Source organism: Mirounga leonina, unplaced genomic scaffold, assembly GCF_011800145.1.
Source record: "Mirounga leonina isolate KUSES-001 unplaced genomic scaffold, KU_Mleo_1.0 Mir_125, whole genome shotgun sequence".
Taxonomy (NCBI): domain Eukaryota; kingdom Metazoa; phylum Chordata; class Mammalia; order Carnivora; family Phocidae; genus Mirounga; species Mirounga leonina.
The window spans coordinates 8,410,592-8,435,224 of NW_023270305.1; the positions used below are offsets into that span (position 1 = coordinate 8,410,592).

At 36.2% G+C, this 24,633-nt stretch overlaps 1 protein-coding gene across 7 annotated transcripts in view; it reads right to left on the reverse strand.

Moving 5' to 3' along the window:
* PUM2 (pumilio RNA binding family member 2) overlaps window positions 1-24,633 on the reverse strand; it is a 101,273-nt gene that overhangs the window by 25,733 nt on the left and 50,907 nt on the right. For 3 of the 7 annotated variants that reach the window (XM_035000649.1, XM_035000650.1, XM_035000655.1), the window contains 5 exons: window positions 24,440-24,582; window positions 23,167-23,296; window positions 10,972-11,115; window positions 10,574-10,858; window positions 6,145-6,381 (listed from right to left, as the gene is read on the reverse strand). In XM_035000649.1, coding sequence (XP_034856540.1) covers window positions 6,145-6,381; window positions 10,574-10,858; window positions 10,972-11,115; window positions 23,167-23,296; window positions 24,440-24,582 — 939 coding nt within the window. The remainder of the gene's footprint in view (window positions 1-6,144; window positions 6,382-10,573; window positions 10,859-10,971; window positions 11,116-23,166; window positions 23,297-24,439; window positions 24,583-24,633) is intronic. The other 4 variants (XM_035000651.1, XM_035000652.1, XM_035000653.1 and 1 more) reach the window with 2 other exon arrangements.

Here is a 24,633-nt window from a genome sequence, read left to right on the forward strand (position 1 = left end):
GTATTTGGTAGTTCTAAACCTGAGATTATCTTAACTGAATTAAATGGTGAAAACATTCTCAGTCATTAGAAACACAAAGTCACAGATAATGTTATTAAAACACAGAAGTAAAAATCCATCACTGTAACTCAACTAGAACTAAGATCAATAAATTTGTATACAGAAATGAAACAAATTCTTCCGTGAGTAATAATGTAATTTTGGGATCTCTTCACAGAATATTTCATACAAATCAATAAATAAAGGCCCTTTAGACACACCAAAGGCTGTGAAGCAGTGCTTTAACATCTCCACGAGAACCTATAAATAATATTCTGTTGAGAGCTGGAAATGCTGTCCTATAGCCAGTTCCTGAGTTGCCTGACTTATGATTAACACATATTATTCTTATTTCATGGAGTAGATAATATATTTGGACTTTCTCAAGAATAACTAAAATGAGGGCGCCTGGGTGGCTCAGTCGGTTAGGCGACTGCCTTTGGCTCAGGTCATAATCCTGGAGTCCCAGGATCCAGTCCCACATCAGGCTCCCTGCTCAGCAGGGACTCTGCTTCTCCCTCTAACCCTCCCTTCTCTCATGTGCTCTCTTTTTAAAAAAAAAAAAAAAAAAAAAAAAAAAAAACTTAAAAAAAAAAAAAAGAATAATTAAAATGAGAAAGAAAGGGATCTAGAAGTTTAGTAATCTTATATAGAACTTAAAAAAAAATATAACCTATGCCATTGTTGAGGTACCAGACTTGGAGGCTGATTAGAATACTGTTATTTATACACTTTGTAAAACTGTTCAGTTTATTATAGCATAGCATAACAGAAAAATCAAGGATAGTATCAGGAGTCTAGTGGTATTCTATCGTCAATTCCATCATTTACTGGTTTGGGCAAATCTCTTGGGCGCCTAAGACCTACACTTTTCTTATCTTTAATGGCCATATCGCTCAACCAGTCTACATTAAGAATTAAGGTGAAATGAAATAATGAATATGAAGATGATTTAGAAAACTATTCAAATGCTATTCAATTATAGGGAACCTATTACTTAAAGGATAATAGTACTTTTAATGAAAGCTTCAAAACAATTTATACTGTTTTCTGCTTTAAGGACCACATAGGACACTTAGAAAAACCACACATCGCCTTACAACCAATTTGGTCATACTTGTTTTAATTTTTAAACATTTCATTCTAAGAGAAGGAGATGACAAAAATCTGCCGAAGTTTAGCAATTTTAATAGATGTTAACCTGTACTTAATAGGAAAAAATTATCTTAAATTTTATTCTGCCTATTTTTAATAAAAAATTTTCTGCAATTAGAGGAGAATATAGGTGGGACGCCTGGGTGGCTCAGTCAGTTAGGCGTCTGCCTTTGGCTCAGGTCATAGCTCAGGGTCCTGGGATCGAGCCCCATGTTGGGCTCCCTGCTCAGTGGAGAGTCTGCTTCTCCCTTTTTCTCTCCCCCTCCCTGTCCCCCTGCTCTTGCTCGCTTTCTCTCTCAAATAAAATTAAGAGAGAGAAAATAGGTTATAAAAATCTTCTAATCCTTAACAAGCTCAAGTACTGAATTTAATTACTGAATATAAGACATTAATGAATTGTCAGAACTGACAGCCACCTTTATTTAATAAACTAATTTCACTAAGCTCAAAGCTTGAATTACACTTTTTAGTACCCTGTTCTTAAGAAAAACAAGCCAGTTCAAAAATGAAGAGATCCAAATAATAAGCCATCAGTTTGTCAAGTCCTAAGTTAAATAAAAACACAGAATGTTGCTTTATACCCAGGAAATTGCGTATCAATCTGATTACTATGAGCATAAAGATTAGAGTAAATCAGAAATCACTAACACATTTTAGAAGTTTACTAAAAAAAGGAAAAATAGAAAAGGAAAGAATTTGTTAGCTAACTCCAAGGAGAAGAAAATAATACTGGAAATATTTAATGATTTTTTTCCACAGAGATGAAGTACCTCAAAATAAGATACTGACTTCTATGAGAGAGAATGATTAAAGAAACAACTGCAGGTAGATTTTCCCCCCCATCTCTACAGATCAAGAAAACATGAAAAAATAATTCACTTAATGTTGAACACTTAAACCTGAAGCACAGAATATGGCATTGTTCTTTGCATTTCAAGATAAAAACCATTAATTTTAAATTTCTTCTCTTTCCTTGTTCTTTCCCACTATTTCTAATTCCCAGTATTTAAGTGCTTTTAAAAAGCTGTAGTCAAACGGGAGCTAATTGTAAGGGCTCCAAATGGCCAAAGATGGTACATTTTTTAAAAAAGATTTTATTTAATTATTTGAGAGAGAAATAGCAGGCGAGCGAAAGAACACAAGTGGGAGGAGGAGCAGAAGGAGAGGGAAAAGAAGACTCCCTACTGAACCTGACATGGGGCCCAATCCCAGGACCCTGGGATCATGACCTGAGCTGAAGGCAGATGCTTAACTGACTGAGCCACCCAAGCACCCCAGATGGTAAAAATTTTAGGATCAAAAAAAGGTATAAGATTGATGTCTCTCAGACTGCAATGGACTAAAACCTATAAACTACCCTTAAAAAGTCATCAATTTACAGGTTAACGATGATTAAAAGAACACGGGTTACATACAGAAATTGCTAGGCCATCAACTCATTCTCAGAAGTTAATTCTCGAAGTTAGAAAATAAAGAAATCAAGCATTCTCCTGACTCCTATATGAACTATATACCAGGGTAACCTCACAACTGATGCAAAGTTCCTTTTTATAGAAAACTTCCAGCTAATAAATGCTGAAGGTATGAGAAAATTAGAGTTTCACCACTTTGCAACCTCTGGAAAAATAGACAACGATTAAGGCTGCACGCCATTAGGTAAATCGGGCTGACAAGTTCACAGTGGAGACAACCAGAGACATGTCTTCTGATATGGTGCAACAGAAAGAATACAGAAACCATTTTGCCAAAAACAGCAAAAAACAAACAGTAAGACCAGGCCTCTAGATTTAATTACATTTTACAAGAATTACAGGAAATAGAGGAACACATTAAATACTACCATGGGGGAGCGGTCAGCAAAGTTAGGAATGTTGGAAATTCAACAGGACAAAGTTTCTTCAATAAAGAAATGAAAGAAAAAACAGAGGAAAGGGAAATGGCTCCAGATTAAAGGGCTTATCAAACAAATGCAATGTATGGGGCCTTATAAGGACCCATAAAAAGACATTTAAGTCAATTAGGGAAAATAGAAAAATGAGAAATTACTGATTTTAAAAGATATGATGATATTGTGGTTGTAATTGTTTTTAAAAAGGAATTTTATCTCTTGGAAATTTTGTCCTAGGAAATGGAGGAATAAAATTTTTTCATGTTCCTGGCTTCATTAAAATGCAACAAGGTTGCAAACCAGGAGTATTTTAGCTTATAAAAAAATGAACAGGGCGCCTGGATGGCTCAGTCGGTTAAGTGGCTGCCTTTGGCTGAGGTCATGATCCCAGAGTCCTGGGATTGAGTTCCACATCAGACTCCCTGCTCGGTGGGGAGTCTGCTTCTCCCTCTCCCTCTGCCCCTCCTCCTGCTTGTGCTTGCTCTATCCCCCCTCTGTGTCAAGTAAATAAAATCTTAAAAAAAAAAAATAATTAAAAAATGAACAACCAAAACCTATCAATTGAAATACTTGTTCTTTAATGAAAAAGTGAATAGTAGTCATAAGCTGAAAATACTTATGTGATCAAAATGACAACTATTTTAAAAAAACAAAACATCTTTTTTGGAAAGACAGAAGCACACAATGTTGCTAGGAGGCCCTTTCTATGAATCAAATAACTAGCAATGGGAGAGCTGGTTTAAAAAAAAAAAAGTGTGTCATTCAATACTTTTAGAATACAGGTATCAGGAGGGCCTATCAGTAATTATAATGGTTACCTGTCTGAAAATCTCACAAGACAATAACCTGGAACTAATTAATTCCAACCAATTAAAATGAAACTGAGAACTAACTCCTATATCTCAGGATATTCTATTCTTAATATGTGAGCTACTGAGTAAGATTATTTCTAAAAATGGATATGCAAATTCATTTCCATAGGTATTTTCTAAATCATCTGCCTTGTTAACTTGATTCATGAAGAAATCACCTAAAGGATATACAATTATTTTCTTAGACCAGAGAGCATGTAAGTCTTGTATTGTGACTTAATCAGATGAAAGCAAAGAATAGATTACTTCCATGAACACTATGTAAAGAGCAAATTTATGAAATCTATTAAATTATTCCAACCTGGCAGGGTCTATATATATGGTCCTTGTTAACAACATTGCCAGTCTTACTATAGCTAAAACTAACGGAAATTGGGAGATCACAAAAGAAAGTCATCTACAGATAATTCTAATCAGAGGTGTATTAAAATATCAGATTTCCAGCTGAAGCTAAACTAAGGGGTTTAACTTTGGGTACAAGAGTATCAGCCTGTAATGCAGAAATGCTGGCCCAAATGATGATTATTTCTCATAACTGACAAGAATTTCTTCGCTAAGCATCTACACAGCTGGGTTCTTTACAGTCTGAAGAAAAATATCTTGATTGCTGTTTAATTATAGATACATCTAAAAAGTCATTTATGTCTAATTTCTAAGCAAGCTATGTAAAATAATTAATGCCATTTTTACAGGCTCTAAAGCACAACATAAGCAGTAACAGTTGACAGGAATCTGATCTGGAACTTACCTATGTAAGGACAGGACATGACAAATAGAATTTTTAACAAATAAAACACAAAACTATTATGAAAGACCTATTCTTAGGCTTGTTATGTTCCAAGTTTTTGTGTCCATTTCAAAGTTTCAAAGGCATGTCTTACATGGGGGTGGTGGGAGTGAGTGGGTCTGAGTAGATATAATAGCGATCAGGAACTGAGCAGCTCCTATGACCAAGAAAAGATGATAAATGAACAAAGGTGTCAGGCTACAAACTAATTAAGTTTACACAAATAGTGCTGTATAGGAGATCTTAGGACCCCATCCAAATAAAATTAATAGTTGTATATATTTAATATCTACAAAAGAGCAAGGACCCAGAATTTGGGGCACAGGACCGGCCTTTAAAACTCTAGGCCACTTCACAATGACATATATCTAAACAATGATCACTGCAAAAGATCCTTTTGTTACATGGACACTTACGTATTAATGAACTTGAGGAAAAAATTGCTATACCCTTATGACGGGGGGGGAGGTCAAATATAATCACTAACTTATATTTGCTAACAACAGCCAACATTACTTTTTAAATCACAAGCTGATTTAAATCTTTCCAAGCACATAAAAAATCAAAAAAAAAAAGAATCTCAGTTTTGAGTTTACTAAAGTTACAAAAATTCAAAATCTAATTTTAATCAAATAACTTTCCTTGAAGAGACAGGGATTCATACACAGCCTCTGATATCCAAAATCTCTTAAAAATACTCTGTTAACTACATGAATAAATACTTCCTGGAGAGGGAAAAGGGTAACCACCATCTCAATCATCTTGGGGTGGGGGGCAATTTTAACATACAGATAGAAACAAAGTTCTAAATGCTCCAAATTTAAGGGTATAAAAAGCCTAAAACATTTTTTTTCTTAAACTAACGACATACTCAAAAGTAAGAGTATATGGACCAAACCCATAAGACTCTAACTCATAAACATACTAAGTTCATATACCCTGATACAACCTTTGAGAAAATGGCCAGGCACTCAAAGGCCAAAGCAAAAACCATTGTACTAATCTACATTATTTGAATTTCAGTAACTATGTGACTAATGTTTTCCTTTAGGTGTGCAAAAACTTGCAACAGTGAAATTTCTTTTACTATCAGGTTTAAACAGTTGACTTTTCAGATGATCTAAAACACACACAAATCAAAAGCACAGACAAGAAAAAACACACCACTGTATTTCATAAAAGAAACATAAGATATAATAGGGGTCTTTACCTTACTGTACATTAGACCCTCACTTTGAATTTTCACGAAAGTAGAACTTTTTCAAAAGGCTAATATCTAAAAGCAAAAGCAATTTGGCATGTTTTATCCAACATTAAATATTTTACATATATTATAAACACACACACAAACACACTTACATGTACACATACAAATAAAAAGGGTTTTGGTTTTTTTTTTTTACCTAAATGCAAACTGGATGAGGATCCATGTGATGAAAGTGATGGCGGTGGCGTAAGTGAATGTCCTGGAGTTTGGCTTGGCAGAGGCATGCCTATTGGACTTGGAGAGGAGGAAAATCCCAGACTATTGTAAAATGGTTGCCCTATGGGTGCTAGGCTGCTACTAGATCTTTTGTACAAGTCAGAGCTAGTAGATAGAGACTCTCTCCTTGTGGCACTACTACTTGCAGAACTGCCAACTGAAGAAGAAATAAAAAAAACCCTAATTACATACATGTGTTAACTGAATAAAACCTATCCCCAACTCTTGCTGGGAAATAACAGAAGTGATCACAATAATTATTTTTAGAAACATTATGGAGGAGATAATTACTGTGATAACTATATAAACTAACTTATTAATCATAAAAGGGTATAAATGCACCCCAATAAAGTAACCAAATACTTAACAGAGCACTCGTATGTTTATTATTTCACACATATTTACCACTGACACATATGATTACTGTGCTTTAATACCCTGGTATGATTTATAAACCCTGGAATTGTAAGGTGTCGGCTTTAGGAGACGCTAGAGATTAAATTCCAATAAGGTTAAATTTTGGTAGTGTCCTAATCTCTGGAATCAGGTTCTTAGACTTCAACTCAATGCCAAGAAAGGATTACCCTGATAAATAGATTAATAATACATTTCCTTCACCATTCACATTTAATTTTGCTTCTGGCTTGTTTTCAAACCATAGTCCTTTAAGTCCATATTGGCCCGAATATCAGTCAGTTGTGAAAAAGAGATGACAACTAACTTCTCAGTATTTTTCACATTACACATTCTCCCTGTCCTTCAACAACTAAGTTACAAAATAGATATGAAAAACTAACCGTCCTTTTAGAAAATTAATAGCTCTCATTACTGTTACCACACCAAAGACATGCTTTCACTTACCCCTTGGGATCGTCCATTCCTAAACTTCTACTACCGGTTTTACAAGGCCCTTACTCAAGTGAAGACTGATAAGCCTTTTTTTTTCTTAGATAATATACAATTCTCTCATCATATATCTCTTACTGAACTACATACTAAATTCTTTTTACTTAATCCCAAATTCAACCTTCTAGTCCTTTTTTCCTTTTGTACTCCACAAAATCATAAAACAATGGTAGAATCTCATTACCATGTACTGATGCATGCTCAAAAAAATAACCCAAGATCTTTAATCGACACATCGGATAATCAAATTCTTTACCAAGTGTTTAAAAGGGCTGTTCAAAACTCCCAATTCTGAAGTCTCAGCAGCCACATTTTCAAGTACTTCTTTCCTATTTCTAAACGCTGGCCTTTTTTTTGTTTTTTAACTGAATGCCTTTTACACCTAAAGGAATTTCATATGTTTCTTGTCAAGTTTTTAAAGAACAAGCTCTGTATTCGGACCAATATGGTAACATTTTTCAAGAGAATTTTTAAAGTTTCTACTAGGTCTTGGTTTTCTAATCGTAAGTCAATTTTAAGTAGGTCATTAGGGTATAATGAAAAAATTAAGAGAAAAATTAAGCAGAGCACATGATGGGTAGACCAAGTTAAGCTTATAATACAGATAGAAAACAATTACATTGGTATTGCCAAATTCAAGATTCTTATAAAAGAAAAATACCAGGCTCACACAACTGTATGGGGCAAAATATTAAAACACAAGTCAACCTTTTATACCAGCCAGTGTGGTTTCTGAAAGACTAATCATGTTTTACTAAAAATTGTACATTTTAAGATATCGTAACAGGGAAATACTATAAAGCTATATGCATTTTAATAGCAAAACCAAATATAAACACTAATGTAATAAATATTTCTTCTTTGAGTTGCTTTTGGCAAAATTGTCAACATATGCTACATTAACTATGCTAATTTAAAAGGACACTGTCAAAGTGATTGTTCTAGAACATGGCTACAATTAAAATTCCTATTTATTTCAGAAAACAATTTAACTGACAAAGAAAAAGACAACAGCTCTCTAACGAGAGCAGTAGCACTGTCATTCCCCTGGCAAATAACCAAAAAACCCCACAGTTTTGATACATGCAATATTATTTTCCTGCAAAAGGGAAAAGCCAAGCCAAACATTTAAAAGTAATTCAGAAATAGTTTTATTTTAAACCTAAAATCTGGCTCCTTTAACTTTTACTATATGCCTAAATTATCTCCAACAGTGTGACTATGAAATATGAAACAAAGTATACCTAAAATATCTAAAAGGCTAGACCAACAGTGAAGTCACTAATTTGTCAACTGTGCATAAAATGTTAAATTACAAACTTCCAACACTTTCTAAATAATGGGTCATAGAAAGAATGATTTAGTTACTATATTATAATGGCTAAGCTTCCTAGCAACTGTGTTATAAGCTGGGGTATTTAACACTGATAAGTGTTAATAATTTCATCATATAGGTAAGAGAATGATTGTGTGTCTGATTCTGTGTTTGTATATGTGCACATAACCATACTATCGTTTTAGATTTCACAGAGGCATGGAATTGCCATAATGCTGAAATGGCAGCGGGTAGACCTGTTTTAAGAGTACACACGTGCGGCACTTGAATAACTCTCACAAAATGTCCAAGAGGAAGGGGAAGATGACAGGCTATGTACTGGCATCCAGGAGTGGCAACTGCTAATGCCCTCTGAAGCAAGGTAAACAGAGGCACCCAGATTGGTAGTCAGAATTGCATAAGCAATGATTAAAAATAAGGGAGGCATGAAGAAGATCAGTTTTTGGGAAAGAGGCATCTGCAGGAAATATTTGTAGGGAACAAAATGTTCATGCCAACCAGTTCCTGAATGCTGGGGGAAAGGACCTTAACAACTAAGAGACAAATGGGAATTTGAAAGAACTGGATAAGGGGACCTACAAATCTATTCCAGACCATCAGTGACATGTTTTATTAGAAAAGGGAATAGGAGATTTATCAAAGCTCGTCTCTTGTTTTTTCCTGAATTATTTACAGTCTATAATCTCTAGTTTAGAAACTAGTTATTTCTACAAAGTTTATCTTTTAAGTTTTATGTTCTTTCAGTTTTCTTCAGCATGTTAGATTATGGGGGAGAAAATGCTTGTCAACTGTATCAGAAATAAAAAATGAGTCCTGTGGGAGTGCTTGGGTAGAAATAAAAATACTGAAATCCAAAAGAAATGAAAAACTCAAGTAGAAAAATTAAAAGACTGAAGAGTCTACATGTTCACCTGATTTTCCCTCAGAAGTTCTTGTGCCCATTCTTTAGGTAACTTTGTTTCTACAACTGTGATTATTTCCCTATTGTACTTCATTATAACAAAAAAAGCATTCTGCATCTAAAAGTTTATAGCTGTTTTAGACCATTCCTCTTATGTGTTGAAAGTTCAGAAGATCCTTTCTTAGAAAACAGGCAAACATATTTAATAACAACTGGCCCATATTAGTTTTGCCATTTTCCACACCAGAAAAGCATATAGTATTTTAAGGTGGTGGGAAAATCGATGAGAAGCAGGTATTAAAGATTCTAGAACTTTACAGAAATAGAAAATCTCCTGAGGTCTGAATAAATTGCCCTGCCCCTCAGGAAGAAAAGGCTGCCAATTAACTGTACCAATAGAACTAGGGTAAGTTATTTTTCCTCTAATGTTTCCTGAATACTATGGAAACCTCAAAGAATGATACCACAAGGTGTATCAATAGGGAGTCAATGTGGGCCTCTTCTGACTTCACCTAGTCATTCCTCAGTTACAGAATTAGTCTGTTGTGGGTAAATTATTTTGTGAAGCTTACTTCAAATTTAAATTTGTTAAGTATTCTACATAAAACCAGGATATGAGAAGAAACATCCTTTTAGATGAATTTTTAGTGATAAAGGCTAAATTATTTAGTCTAAAAGATAAGCACATTGGTAGTTTCCTAGGGGCTTCTGTTTAGAACATTTCATTGTATTTTATTTTTATGTATCATACCAACTAAAAAACCGTAACGAACCACTAGCATTTAATAAGAATATCTGATAAGCACACAAAGACAATTATTTTAAAATACCAGAAATTTAAGATGGCAAAATATTTACTTCCTTAATCATTATTATATAAAGAATAAGGAAGAGCTAGTAATTAGTATAAAATATATTGCTCCAAACAAACCTTACTAAAACAAAAATTCTTAAAGCCAGGGGAAAATGTACTATATCTGGGTAAAAGATGGGCTGTTTGAAATGAGCTAAACATTCATAAATACATTCATAAATACTTAAAGATTTGCAGAAGGTAGTTTTTTTGGCACAGAATTAAACTAATAAACCAGTATTTTATTCCTGTCTTTTCTATGCTACAAGCTATTTATTAATGTTTATTATTAAAAATATACATATACCTCATGTCCACTTAGCAGAGTACACTCATCTTAAAAGGCAACTTACCTGATGAACCAAATCCACTGAGGGCGGAGCCTATAGCAGCACCCAAAGAGCTACTGCTGCCAAAGCCAAGAGATGTACTTCCAGGTTGGCCGGGTCCGTGAGAAAATAAAGAACTGCTCTGGGAGCTACTAGTCAAAGAAGAGCTCCCGTAAAACGAATTAGACTGCAGATTGGTGCTTGGCGGCGGCGGCTGCTGCTGTGGTGGCTGAGTGCCAACTGGCCGAAAGAGACCGTTTGTGCCGCCTGTGAGACTGGTTGCAGTCCCTCCAGCTGCTGCTGCCGCTGCTGGAAAATAAATTTCAGATACTTCTTGAAACTACTCAAAAGACTATTTATTTTTAAATTATCTCAAAGAACACCAGAAAAATATTATCCCTGAAAACATCAGTTACACTTACCAGCTTGTGCTGCTGCTGAACTAATTAAAACAGGTGTTGGAGCCATTAAACGAACTGGAGCTCCAAGGCCAGTTCTTGCTCCAGGGCCAACCACTAAGGCACCAGTCTGATCATAATAGGCAGTTGGAGCTAGTACTTGATAGCCTAGATAATATTAAAATAAATGTTTACTAATGAAAACATTTATTATAGGAACATGCATGTTTATTTCCCCCTACATTTGTTTTTATCAACCAGAAAAGATAACTGTATACTGTTAATATAAAATCATTAGTTATGATATGAAAAACAAACACATATGAGAAGATATTACTTACTAAATATATGGAAATGTAATAGAGTGTAGGTAAAATTGTTTTCTCTAAATTTTAAGAGCTGCCTTCCACTTACAGACCACAGAAAAACAAGGTACCTTCTTTGATATAGAAACTATAGGCTATCAAGCACTGATATTTGAAAAATATTACCTATTAGTTCTGAGAGGAGATTGGAAAGACTAAGGCATGTGAGATAGAACGCTCTAAGAATTGTTGATTAGGCAATTTTAATAAGTTCTAAACCAAGTGCTTCATTACCAGCATTCCCTTAGATTTTCATTTGTAAGCATCCATTTAAAAACTTAAGTCATGATGTAAACAGATACTTTAAAAATCATTAAGGTAACTCTTTTTGTAAAGGTTCTCAAGCTAAAGTTTGAATAAAAATCACGCAAGCATTAGTTTTTATCATAGCCTTAAGCACAAGACAGGTGACAATCTGCACTATTCAGAACTACAGGAGAATGAAGTTTGTATCTTAGCAGCCTTTTTCAGTGGGGATTCCTTATCTTAACCACAGAACAGAAAGTAACTACTGTGAACAGAAAAGTGACTATTTTGCCAATTCTCCCAAGGATACTATAAAACAAGTACCACTCCAGATGCATAGGAGAGGAGTTAACTACATACAGGAGATACTTCAATGCAGGAAAGCTCCCCTCCCAGAAGTCAGGTTGAGAAAGGCTGTCTTATACAGTGACAAGGACTCAGGTTCAGCAGCCTGACAACCATTTGCAAAAAGGCACTGGCAACCTCTGATAGTTTTAAGTTTAAACACTACATTCACCACTAGGGCCAACACTTTCATATGCAAAGGTTTTTTTTGTTTTGTTTTGTTTTTAAATATTTTATTTATTTATTTGAGAGAGAGAGAATGAGAGAGAGAGAAAGCACATGAGACGGGGAAGGGTCAGAGGGAGAAGCAGACTGCCTGCCAAGCAGGGAGCCCGATGCGGGACTCGATCCAGGGACTCCAGGATCATGACCTGAGCCGAAGGCAGTTGCTTAACCAACTGAGCCACCCAGGTGCCCCCATATGCAAAGGTTTTTAATTAAATACGTAATTCTGTTTTGCAATTACAGTTTTGTTATAAATGGATATAAATTAGGAGGACCAGCCAAATAAAGAGACATATAGGGCAAAATCTAGGCGGGAAGGCAGAGCTTTCAAGCCCTCTCCTCACGGAATGAATGTGATAAATCTGAGAAGAGATTATTAGATATCCAACTGGAGATGTCAAAATAGAACATAAAAGTCTTGACTTCAGAAGAGAGGTCCAAGCTGGAGCTATAAAGGATGAAATCACCAAGAAAATTAAAAAGGGATCTATGGACAGAGAACTTCAGATTAAGAGGTTGGAGAGAGAAGGAACCAGGGAAGAAATTATGAAGGAATAGCCGGTAAGAAGAAAGAAAATGAGAACAATGTGGTGTGTTGCAGGCCAAAGAAAAAAGAATTTCAATGAAGGCTAAGTGATCAACAATGTCAAATGCTGCTAAAAGCTATTAAGAAGAGTTGAGAACTGACCAATAGGTTTAGCAACATGGAAGTCATTATGGTAAGGGATGAAAGCCAAACTGTGGTGAATTGAGTCAAGAATGGAAGAACCACAAACAAGTACAGACAATGCTTCTGAGGAGTTCTGCTGTAAAAAGGGCCAGAGGGGAGAAAGAGGATGCTGAGAGTTAATTTCTTATTTAAAGTACAGAAAATGTACTCTTATTAAGCAAAGCACAATACTTTGTGTTTAAAAATTTACTGTTGTTGTGAAATAAAACACATAAGAGTACAAAACCTGGGGCGCCTGGGTGGCTTAGTTATTAAGCATCTGCTTTTGGCTCAGGTCATGATTCCAGGGGCCTGGGATCGAGCCCCGCATCAGGCTCCCTGCTCGGCAGAAGGCCTGCTTCTCCCTCTCCCACTCCCTCTGCTTGTGTTCCCTCTCTCACTGTGTCTCTGTCAAATAAACAAACTCTTAAAAAAAAAAAAAAAGAGTACAAAACCCAAAAGTACAATATAATGCCTACAACCAAAAAAACTATAACCACCATCCAAGTTAAGAAATAGAACCACTGCCCAGAACCCTACCTCTCATAGGTCCCTGCTCTACCACAATCTCCTCTTTGTGTTACATACTACTCTACTACCCATAAATGCATCCCTCCTTAACCATCATTTTTGTTTTGGGTTACTTAAAAATTTGCATGTATGATTCATTCGTGTGGTTGTATACAGATATACATTTCCATTATTGTACATTTACATGTACATGTACATATACATTTCCATTACTGCACCTCAATGGAATGATACCACAATGCATTTATCTGTTCCACATTTACACCATTGGGGGACACTGCCAATAGTACTGCTATAAACATTCTGGTACACGTATCTTGGTATGTTAAGTGTGCAGATTTCTCTACTCCAAGGTATATATCTAAGGAGTTGACATGATTGTGCACATTTACACTCTTGCTACTTTGGTAATAGTTTCAACTGCTCTGTGACTTTAGTTAAGTCTTTAATTCTCAGACTTTTAAATCTGGCTAATCTGAAAGATAAGCAGAAGTAATCTGTTGTGGTTTTGATTTTTTCCCCATACTAAGGAGGCTGAGCATCTTTTCATATGCAAATTGGGCGTTTGGATTTTTCTCTTCGAAGAGGCTTTTTCAAGTCTTTTACCCATTTTCCTACTGGGCTGCCTTATCTTACTAGTTTAGAATTCTTTATGTTGTATCTAAGTCTTTCACTATTTTAATATATAGCAAATATCTTCTTCCATTCCTAGCCTGACCTTCTACTCTCTTTATGGTGACGTTTGGGGTGATGGTATCAAATTTATTATTTCCTTTATTTTGTAACAAAATGTCCCTGTATTATAATAGCTTTAAAATTCCACTTCTCATATTTAGGTCTAAAAATCCAAATGGAGTTGGTTATTGAACACAAGGCAGGGCTAGGGTTCAGTTTCATCTTGTTTCCAAAACAACCAATTTCATTTCATCTTTCTTGTAAAACAAGTCATTCCCCTCCTTACAGCTTTGTAGGGTTTCTTTGCTATTCGCTGTCCATTTCTTTGGGGTCTCTATTCTGTTACACTGGTCTGTTTCTCTCTCCATGCAGTAATTTAACTGCAGCTTTAGAGTAAGTCTGACTCCAGAGTAATTCAGAATAGAGCAAGTCCTTTTACTTATTTTTGTTAGGAGTGTTGTGGCTTAATCTTGATTGACCCTTTGTATTTTCATTAAATTTTCCTATCAGCTGTCAAAATACCATAGGAAGAATGTATTAGCAATTCTGATTGTGAATGACTGAAACTACAGGTTAATAGGGGGAGAAGTGACATATTTAAAATACCTACTTGTCCAGAGGTATCTCTGTTTAGGTCTCCTTTAATGCATTTAATAGGGAGAAGTGACATATTTAAAATACCTACTTGTCCAGAGGTGTCTCTGTTTAGGTCTCCTTTATGTCTAAGCAAACCTGCTTCCCACAGAAATCATGCATAATTTTTTTTAATTTAGTCGTAGGTACTTGCTACTACTAAGTCACTAGCTTTAAAATTTTTCAATTTCAAGGGCACCTGGTTGGCACAGATGGTTAAGCATCAGCCTTCGGCTCAGGTCATGATCTCCAAGTCCTGGGATCAAGCCCCACATCTGGCTCCCTGCTCAGCAGGGAGTCTGCTTCTCCCTTTCCCTCTGCTCCTCCCTCACAACCCCCTCATGCTCTCTCTCTCTTACTCACTCTCTCTCAAATAAATTAAAAATCTTTAAAGTTTCATTTTCAAACAGTATCCTGTTAACAGAAAAGATTTTTAAATTGATTTTCATATCCAAAAACCTTAACAAGAACATTTTAATTCTAATACTTTATCTACAGATTCATTTAATATACAATCATATTTTTTCATGACGTTTTTAGTTCTTCTTTACAGAATTTTCTCATTTCTCTCTAATGTTATAGACTGGCCAGGGTATCTAACATGCTGAAGTGTAAATAAAAATCCCTGTCTTGTTCCCAGTCTTAAAACTTTCAATATTTCCCATAAAGAGGTAGTTTGTTATCCATTGGGGGGAGGCTGTCAATTCCCCCTTTAGCATATTATCTTCTAATCCTAACTTGCCAAAGAGGCTTTAAGTTCTTGTGATTGCTTTCTTTTAATCTTTTAATGTGGAAAATTACACTATGTGACTTCCTGAAGTTCTTCTTGAATTCTAGGGATAAAACCAACTTGTTCATCATATATTATCCTGCTTATATACTGCTAGATCTGGCTTGCTAATATATAATCTAGGATTTCTAAATCCGTATTTGTGTGATTGGCCTGTAATTTTCCTTATCTATACACGGTCCCTGACAGGTTTTACATTATTTTCTAAATGCAACATATTAACTTTGTTTTAAAAAATATTTGGACACTGGTGGTTTTTTAGAAGTTTATTTAAGATTTTATTTATTTGACAGACACACGGAGAGACAGAGAGAGAGCACGCAAAGAAGGGGGGAGTGGCAGGCAAAGGGAGAAGCAGGATCCCTGCTAAGGACCCTGGGATCATGACCTGAGCCAAAGGCAGACGCTTAACCAACTGAATCACCCAGGCGCCCCTCAAAAATACTTGGATATTTCTAAGGATTTGTAATCTGAAAGCGGATTTTACAAAGAGATGAAGACTAAGAAGGATTACAGTAGAATAATTTTGACTTTCTAATCGATGTAAATTTAGACGTTTTTATTTCTATTTCTTTTTTTTTTTTTTTTAAAGATTTTATTTATTTATTTGAGAGAGAATGAGATAGAGAAAGAGAGCATGAGAGGGGGGAGGGTGAGAGGGAGAAGCAGACTCCCCGCCGAGCAGGGAGCCCGATGCGGGACACGATCCCGGGACTCCAGGATCATGACCTGAGCCGAAGGCAGTCGCTTAACCAACTGAGCCACCCAGGTGCCCTTTATTTCTATTTCTTAATATTGAAGTTTCTTTTTTTTTTTTTAAAGTTTCAAGTTTTTATTTAAATTCCAGTTAGTGGGGCGCCTGGGTGGCTCAGTCTTTAAGCATCTGCCTTCGGCTTAAGTCATGATCCCAGGGTCCTGGAATCGAGCCCTGCATCCAGCTCCCTGTTCAGTGGGAAGCCTGCTTCTCCCTCTCCCACTCCCCCTGCTTGTGTTCTCTCTCTCATGTGTCTGTCTCGATCAAATAAAGAAAATCTTTAAAAATAAATAAATAGATTCATTCCAGTTAACATATAGTGTAATACTGGTTTTCAGGAGAATTTAGTGATTCATCACTTATATACAACACCCAGTGCTCATCACAAGTGCCCTCCTTAATACCCATTCCTCCACCCACCCTCAATCAGCTTGCTCTCTATCCATAAGAGTCTCTCTTATGGTTTGCCTCTCTCTTTTTTTCCCTTTCCCCTACATTCATCTGTTTTGTTTCTTAAATTCCACATATGAATGTATCATATGGTATTTGTCTTTCTCTGGCTGACTTATTTCACTTAGCATAATACATTCTAGCTCCATCCACATCACTGCAAATGGCAAGATTTAATTCTTTCTAATGGCTGAGTAGAAGCCATTCTTCTTTATTCATTCATCAGTCAATGGACATTTGGGCTCTTTCCATAGTTTGGCTATTGTTGATACTGCTGCTATAAACACTGGGGTGCACGTACCCTTCGAATCAGTATTGTTGTATCCACTGGGCAAATACCTCGTCAGTACAATTATAGGATCACAGGGTAGTTGTATTTTTAACTTTTTGAGGAACCTCCATACTGTTTTCCACAGTGGCTGCACAAGTTTGCATTCCCACCAGCAGTGTAAGAGAGTTCCCCTTTCTCAGCATCTTCGCCAAGATCTGTTGTTTCCTGTATTGTTAAATTTAGCCATTCTGACAGGTGTGAGGTGGTATCTCACTGTAGTTTTGATTTGTATTTCCCTGATGCCGAGTGATGTTGAGTAGCTTTCCATGTGTCTGTTATAGCCATCCGTATGTCTTCTTTGGAGAAACGTCTGTTCAAGTCTTCTGCCCCATTCTTGAGTGGACTATTTGGTTTTTTCTGGGTGTTGAGTTTTCTAAGTTCTTTGTAGATTTTAGATACTAACCCCTTATCAGATGTCATTTGCATGTATCTTCTCCCATTCTGAAGATTGCCTTTTAGTTTTGTTGTTTCCTTTGCTATACAGAAGTTTTTTATCTTGATGAAGTCCCAGTAGTTCATTTTTGCTTTTGTTTCCCCTTACCTCAGGAGATTTGTCTAGTAAGAAGTTGCTATGGCTAATGTTCAAGAGGTTGCCGTTGTGTTCTCCAGGATTTTAATTGTTTCTTGTCTCACATTTAGGTCGTTCATCCATTTTGAATTTAATGTTGTGTGTGGTGTAAGAAAATGGTCCAGTTTCATTCTTCTGCATGTGGCTGTCCAATTTTCCCAACACCATTTGTTGAAGAGACTGTCTTTTTTCCACTGGATATTCTTTCTTGCTTTGTTGAAAATGAGCTGACCATACAGTTGAGGGTCCATTTCTGGGCTCCCTATTCTGTTCCATTGATCTACGTGTCTGTTTTTGTGCCAGTCCCATGCTGTCTTGATGACTGTAACTCTGTAATAGAGCTCGAGGTCCAGAACTGTGATGCCTCCAGCTATGGTGACTATTTGGGGTCTTTTGTGGTTCCATACAAATTTTAGGATTGTCTGTTCTAGCTTTGTGAAAAATGCTGGTGGGATTTTGACAGGGATTGCACTGAATGTGACAGGTTTTAGTATTTAGATTTTGCTAGTCCCATAAAATTATTTGGGACATACACTGTCTTTTTCTATTCTCTAGAATTTTAAAAATTGAAATTATTTCCTCTTCAAATACCTGGTATTCACCACTGAAGTTTTATGCTGGCCTAAAGTTTTTGTGGGGGAAAATTTTTGATTACTTAACTGATTTCCTTAATAGTAATGGACTTCAGATTTTCTATATATCCTCAAGTCTGTTTGGTTACATTTTTCAGTAGTTATTTGTCCATTTTGTCTACATTTTCCCGTTTGTTAATATGAGATTGTTCCTAATAGCTTCCAATGATTATCTCATACTGGCTATTTATGCCTGTTTTAAATCTTTTTTTGTAAGTCTCTCAGAGGTTTATCAATTTTATTAAGTCTTTCAAAGAAAATAACTTTTGGGATAATCTGACTCTTTTTATTGTATGTTTGCCATCTATTTCATTCACATCAGCTCCCATCTTTATTATTTGGTTTCCTTCTACAATTCTTTGGGTTTTTTCTCTTCCTTAGTTCCTAAGTAGAAACTTATTTTCTAATGTATGCATTTGAGCCTCTTATATTCCCCTTCTGTTGTCTTAGGTGTAGTTCACAAGCTTAATTTTTAGCATTTTCATGATCATTCAATTCAAAAGCTAATTTGTACTTATCTTTCTACTACTGAGAGTCTGAAAAGAGCCAGGGGCTTAAAAAAAAAAAAGACATGGTCCCCATACTCAAAACCTGTACCTTTTTTTTTTTTTTTTTTAAGATTTTATTTATTTATTTGACAGAGTGAGAGACAGCGAGAGAGGAAACACAAGCAGGGGGAGTACAGGAGGGAGAAGCAGGCTTCCAGCCGAGCAGGGAGCCCGATGCAGGGCTCGATCCCAGGACCCCGGGATCATGACCTGAGCCGAAGGCAGACGCTTAACGACTGAGCCACCCAGGCACCCCAAAAACCTGTACCATCTAGTAGCGTGTGTAATGTATTATTTCCTTAATTCTAAGATGCCACTTTGTTTTAAGACGTGACACTGATCTACTAACTGCCGTTCAGGGAGAAATAGAAAAAGCTGTTCCACTTTAATTTTAAGACATTTTCTACCTTTAAACATGGTAAAAAATAAGTGCAGAATTGAGAAAATAAATCACAAATAGCTAAATGAAATGTAAGGCAGACAGAAGTACTAACGACAGGTCAAGTTATGTGCTACAGGAACGGAAAAGAAAGGATAATTATTGATGAAAAAGCACTGGGAAAGAAAGATTGGGAAGGCATCATGGAAAGGATATTAAAGGATGACAAGCAAAGCTAATTACAAAATGTTTATAAAGCTAGTTTAAAAAAAGGAAAATGTTAAACTCTATATATCTCAATTTTGCTTATAAAGTACAAAAGGGTATTCTAAGTGAAAAGTCATTAGCTAGGGCTAGAGGCATCAAAGTACAAGTATTTTTGGGGGGCAGTATATGATCTAGTGTGTTATGTAGAAGGATACTACCAATTAGATAGTTTGGGATTAGATCACTAAAAATATCAAGAACCAGAATGGTATAAACTAACCTGTATTTTTGAAAGGTAAATGAAAGGAGAATAAAAAGATGAATAGAAAAGACTGGAGGCAGACAGAGTTAGTGGGAGGGTAAGGAAGAGGCTGAACAAGAATAGCAGAGATGAAAAGAAATGAATAGGAGACAGAATGATTAAGAACGGACAAGTTACTGGGTGCCTGGGTGGTTCAGGTGGTTGAACGACTGCCTTCAGCTCAGGTCATGATCCCGGAATCCTGGGATCAAGTTCCACATCGGGCTCCCGGCTCAGCGGGGAGCCTGCTTCTCCCTCTGACCCTCTCCCCTCTCATGCTGTTTCTCTCTCTCTCTAATAAATAAATAAAATCTTAAAAAAAAAAAAAAAAAAAAGAACGGACAAGTTACTGAATGTGGAGCACAGAAGAAAATCAAAAGCTGAAGCTGATACAGAGGCTGAAACCAAAAGTTTCTAGTTCAAGAGGAGAGTGGACAGCCTTGAGGGCGTGGTACCAAGCAAGCATCTGCCTTGCTGAGGTGTGCAGATGGGGACGTCCATGGCCCTGGTCCTCTGGCCCGTGGGCCCGGGGCCAGGGCACAACACAGAGATTGCTTGCTGGCCCCTCTTTCCTCCCCTCAGACAGTCCAGACTATTCCTGGGTAAAGGCGGCCAAGCCGAGGCTCCGAGAGCAGTGGTTTGAGCTCCCACTCCAAGTGATGAATTCATCTTAATAGTTTTGGAACAAGCCTTCCTTATAGTTTGTACTTCAAGACTAAAGACACTTAAAAGAGGGAAATTGCATAGCTCCCTTATAGCCAGCTGGACAACATAATTTTTAGCAGTCAAGAATTGACATTGGGTTGTTTTCTTAAGACTACACCTTGAAAGTCCACTTGCATATGGCACAGCCATTTGCACACTTAAGCATGAAAATGATCTTTCATCAAGGAGACGGCTCTCCTGAACTAAATTAGCATTAGTGGTTTGAAGAAGAGACCCCCTATCTGACCAAACTCAGCCAAATTAGATCAGTCTTTGGAGCAAGGAGTAAACCTGTACAAAGGTGGCCTGATCACTCCTTTCTGCTTGCACCATCACTGCGCAGCCCCCTCTAGGATGGCTTCCTACATGCAGGCTGTGTCCTGTACAAGGGGACCTGGCTGAGATAACCAATGAGAGCTGAAATCCTGTCAGGCTCCACTCACCAAGCTTAGTTTATGGGTATATGGCCATACCTACTCAGACGATGTGGCTTCTTTTCTAAGTTGTACCAAGGTACCCTGTATGGGCTAGGAGCAGCTCTGACCATCGCAGTACCATATCCCAGTTCTACCCAGGATTATATTCCTTACCTCAGAGGGAATGAAGAGTCTCATGAACAGATTAGGTTTATCGTAAAAGATGAAATATTTGACCTGAATTGAAATTAATTGTATAGATAAAACTTAAAATATTACTATGGATATGAATTACGTTGGTATGTATTTATATGTGTGTATATCTAGTTAAGTGGATACGCATTTTTATATATCAGAAATTAGCACAACTTAAACTTAGTAAATGTTGAAAATAAAACTATTTTGGTACTGGAAAAAAAGAGGATAGTGGAATTAATATTAATAGTGAAATAGAGTAAACAGTAAGGTAAGTAAATGTGGGAGAGAGTTCATTTTTTGACACTTCAGTTTGAAGAGTGGCTGAAACACACACGGTAATGTCCTATACAAAAGGAGAAATGTGTTAAGTGTTCAGCAAAGAATCCAAGATGTAGATGTAAACTCTAGTTTACTGGTAGAGGGATGATGGCTGAAAAGGTAAAAGTAGACAGACGTTCCCCCACAAAAAAGTAAAGTATCTATTGTCCCAATACTGGAAGTTAAGTTCAAAGAGGAAAGTAACTTGGCCAAGGTCACATGACTAAGTGCTACAGCAATTAGGCAGACTTGACTCCAAAGCATCTAGTCACTAAGCCAGACTATCTTTCATTTTTAAGGATATACACAGAGGAAAGGGAGACTTGATAAAAAGCATGAGAAAGGAAAGTCAGGAGAATAAAAGATCACAGAAGGTAATGTAATGGTAGAGAGCAGTTGTAGAAGAGTTGGACATCATCAATATGATGAAACACAATAAAGAACTGAGAAAAATAAGAATGGAGGAGAGGAGGTCATACTTTGCAATTGTTACTGAGTTAATATTAGGATTACTGCAAAGGAATCATGGAGGCAGGGCTTAAAAGTGAGGGGTAGAAAGAGGAGCCCAGAGTAGTCTTAGCAGTGTCTTCCATAAACTCTCAGCTCAGTTCCCTTTAGCCTTGTTTCCATGTCCCTCCACATCTGTAACTTCAGCTTCACTGTACATTTTCAAAGGTCTCTAATCCACAATGGCTCCAGGAAAGCAGATTCCCCGAAGCAAGTACATGGCTGGGGTTAAAAAAAAAAAAAAAAAAAAAAGGACAAGAACACTTCCATTCTATTATTTGTACTTCAGGGACTGCAGTATTAACATCTTCTCTTTATCCAGAGGGCTACACAAGATGATAAAATCAGACCTCAGAATCTCAGAGAAAATAGAATGAATGTAATCGATTGAGAAGTCCTTAAAGTAACATACTTCAGAAGTATTCAGCAGCACGTAACACATAAAAGAAACCCTCAACTACACTTATTTTCCAGTACATTAAACCCATTTCCGAAGTGATATGAATAGAAAATGTAACTACATTACAATTAAATGGAAACTGGAACTCACATTTCATTAATTAGCAATCTATATAACTACCCATGTACTAAAAATGAAAAAGCAGCATATTTAAAAGAGAATGAGTCTTTAGGAGTGGAGAGAAGGAAGGAATAGGAAGTGACCCATTACCTACTAATATTCAAATGCAGCTTTAAATTTCACTTTATAAACATAGCAAGTGCTTTTATCAGATTAAGAAAAATACCTTCCTTCCATTATTATTGAAGTAGTAATTTTCTATCTGGTTTCATAAATACCTACTTCACAAAAAAATGTATTTTGTTGGCCCTTTCTGAAAGTTGTAGTGTGGTAATGGGAAGAAATCTTTATAATTTTCTTTGTATTAGGCTTTCAAAGGCATATTTCAAAGACACTATTCAGGTTATAAATAACAGTTTAAAATACTATAAATGGTCTGAACACAAAGGAACAATGTTCAAATTGGAAAATTTTAGCGGCAAACTTCTGAATATTAACGAAGTGACCTTCTTTGGCAGCAATGGCAAACAGAAGTTTTACTTTACATGCCAACTCTAACTGATTTTATTTCTTGAAATACTCCTTCAAGAATTCTGGGCTATGTTAGGTTGGGAAAATGCCACAGTTGATGCCATACACAGAAGAAAAAATGGATGCACTGAGAATTCTAGTACATGTATGCCATTCATGTTAAGTCTCACGAATAGTACTGATTTCAACTATTGGCATCTGAGTTCTAAATAACTTATTGCAAGGTAGGCAAGACTCTAAAGACATTTCTTGAGTTTTTTCACTCTCCAATGTGTCTACATTTAACATTTCAAACCTATGCAAATTTCTACAATTAACTAACCATAACTATATACCTGGCATGCCGGTAGCAAGACCCTGACCAAAAGCCAAAGTTGGATTTGCTGCTGCGAGTGACTCTGCCTGCTGCCCTTGTTGGCCCTGATTGGGAGTAAGAGGGCGCTGACCTGCTCCGGCTCGAAGAACCTACAAAGGACAAATGATTTCCTTAAAAATGAAATTATAAAGTAACAGATAAATAAATTTATCCCGGGCAACTCTCTACGTATGACACACAGTCTCTGGATATTCTCTGAACATATTTATGTGCAATGAAATGTTGATTTGGCATGAAAAAATATAAAATACTTAAAATCAAAAACACAATCACTGGCTCTTGACAACCAGAACAATTATTAAGTAACATGGAAATTTTAGAAGGCCTTTGGGGAAAATTATTTCTAGTATTTGTGTTAACAATGTAGTACTAAAAATAAGAGAAATTTATTTGGAGAGGGGAATTCAGGACAAGGGGGATTCACTGTTAATACCACCTGTGTAAGTAAGCCTCACATGTAGGTGTGTGTATTGTTCAGGTAGTATGGTATTTTCATGTTTGCCCAAAGAAGATATAGGTTAAAAAAGAACTTATTAAATCATGCTGTGGTATAATCTACAAGGACTGAGCCAAAGGACAGCTTCAACAGAACATCAATATAGTATTCAAGTATATAAAGGAAATTTAGAACAAAATTTAGTTGTCAAGTAACACTATTCTTGGAATTAAGTTGCTTCTTTGGTATAAATATGAAGAAATTGACAACCAGAATTCTGAAATCATCAATAGTGTTTCTACATTACTAAAATAGTTCCAGGAAAGCTGGGGGGGGGGGGGGGCAGCTTTGTAATAAAGATTTTCTATTTTAAGAAGTTAAATCTAATGTTTAGTGAATATATTTTCATCTTGCTTAAAAATATAAAGTACCCAGTAATTAATCTTTTTCTGCTCAGATATATACTAATATTTAAAATAGTAATTTAAATACTCAGAAGAAAATGAAGTGTTAATTACTTTGATAGGAAAATTAGCACACTTGAAGAGGTCATGAAAAGAAAATTAAAAATTGCTAGAGATTTCAAGAGTTTCAATAACAGAAACATAGAAATGGGAGTACATCCAAATCTTTAAATTCATATAATTAGAAAAAATGTAATCAATACTTGTATATCAATTATATACTAGGTACTATATTACATATTGAAGATGATGAAAAGACACAGATCTTGACAAGGAACTCATGCAATTTCAGAGACTCTCCAGGTATTAATTTAATGAAGGCAGGCCTATACCTGTTGCTGTCCAGGCTGAGCTTGTGATGCTGCTTGCTGATTTGCTGTGTTGTTTGCCGCAGCTGCAGCTTGTTGCTGAAATAAATTGGCTGGATACACCCCCCACGGAACACCATAATACTGAGGTGGAACCACTGCTGGACCTAAACCCCACACCCCACCCCACCCCCCCAAAAAAAAAGTTACTTACATTT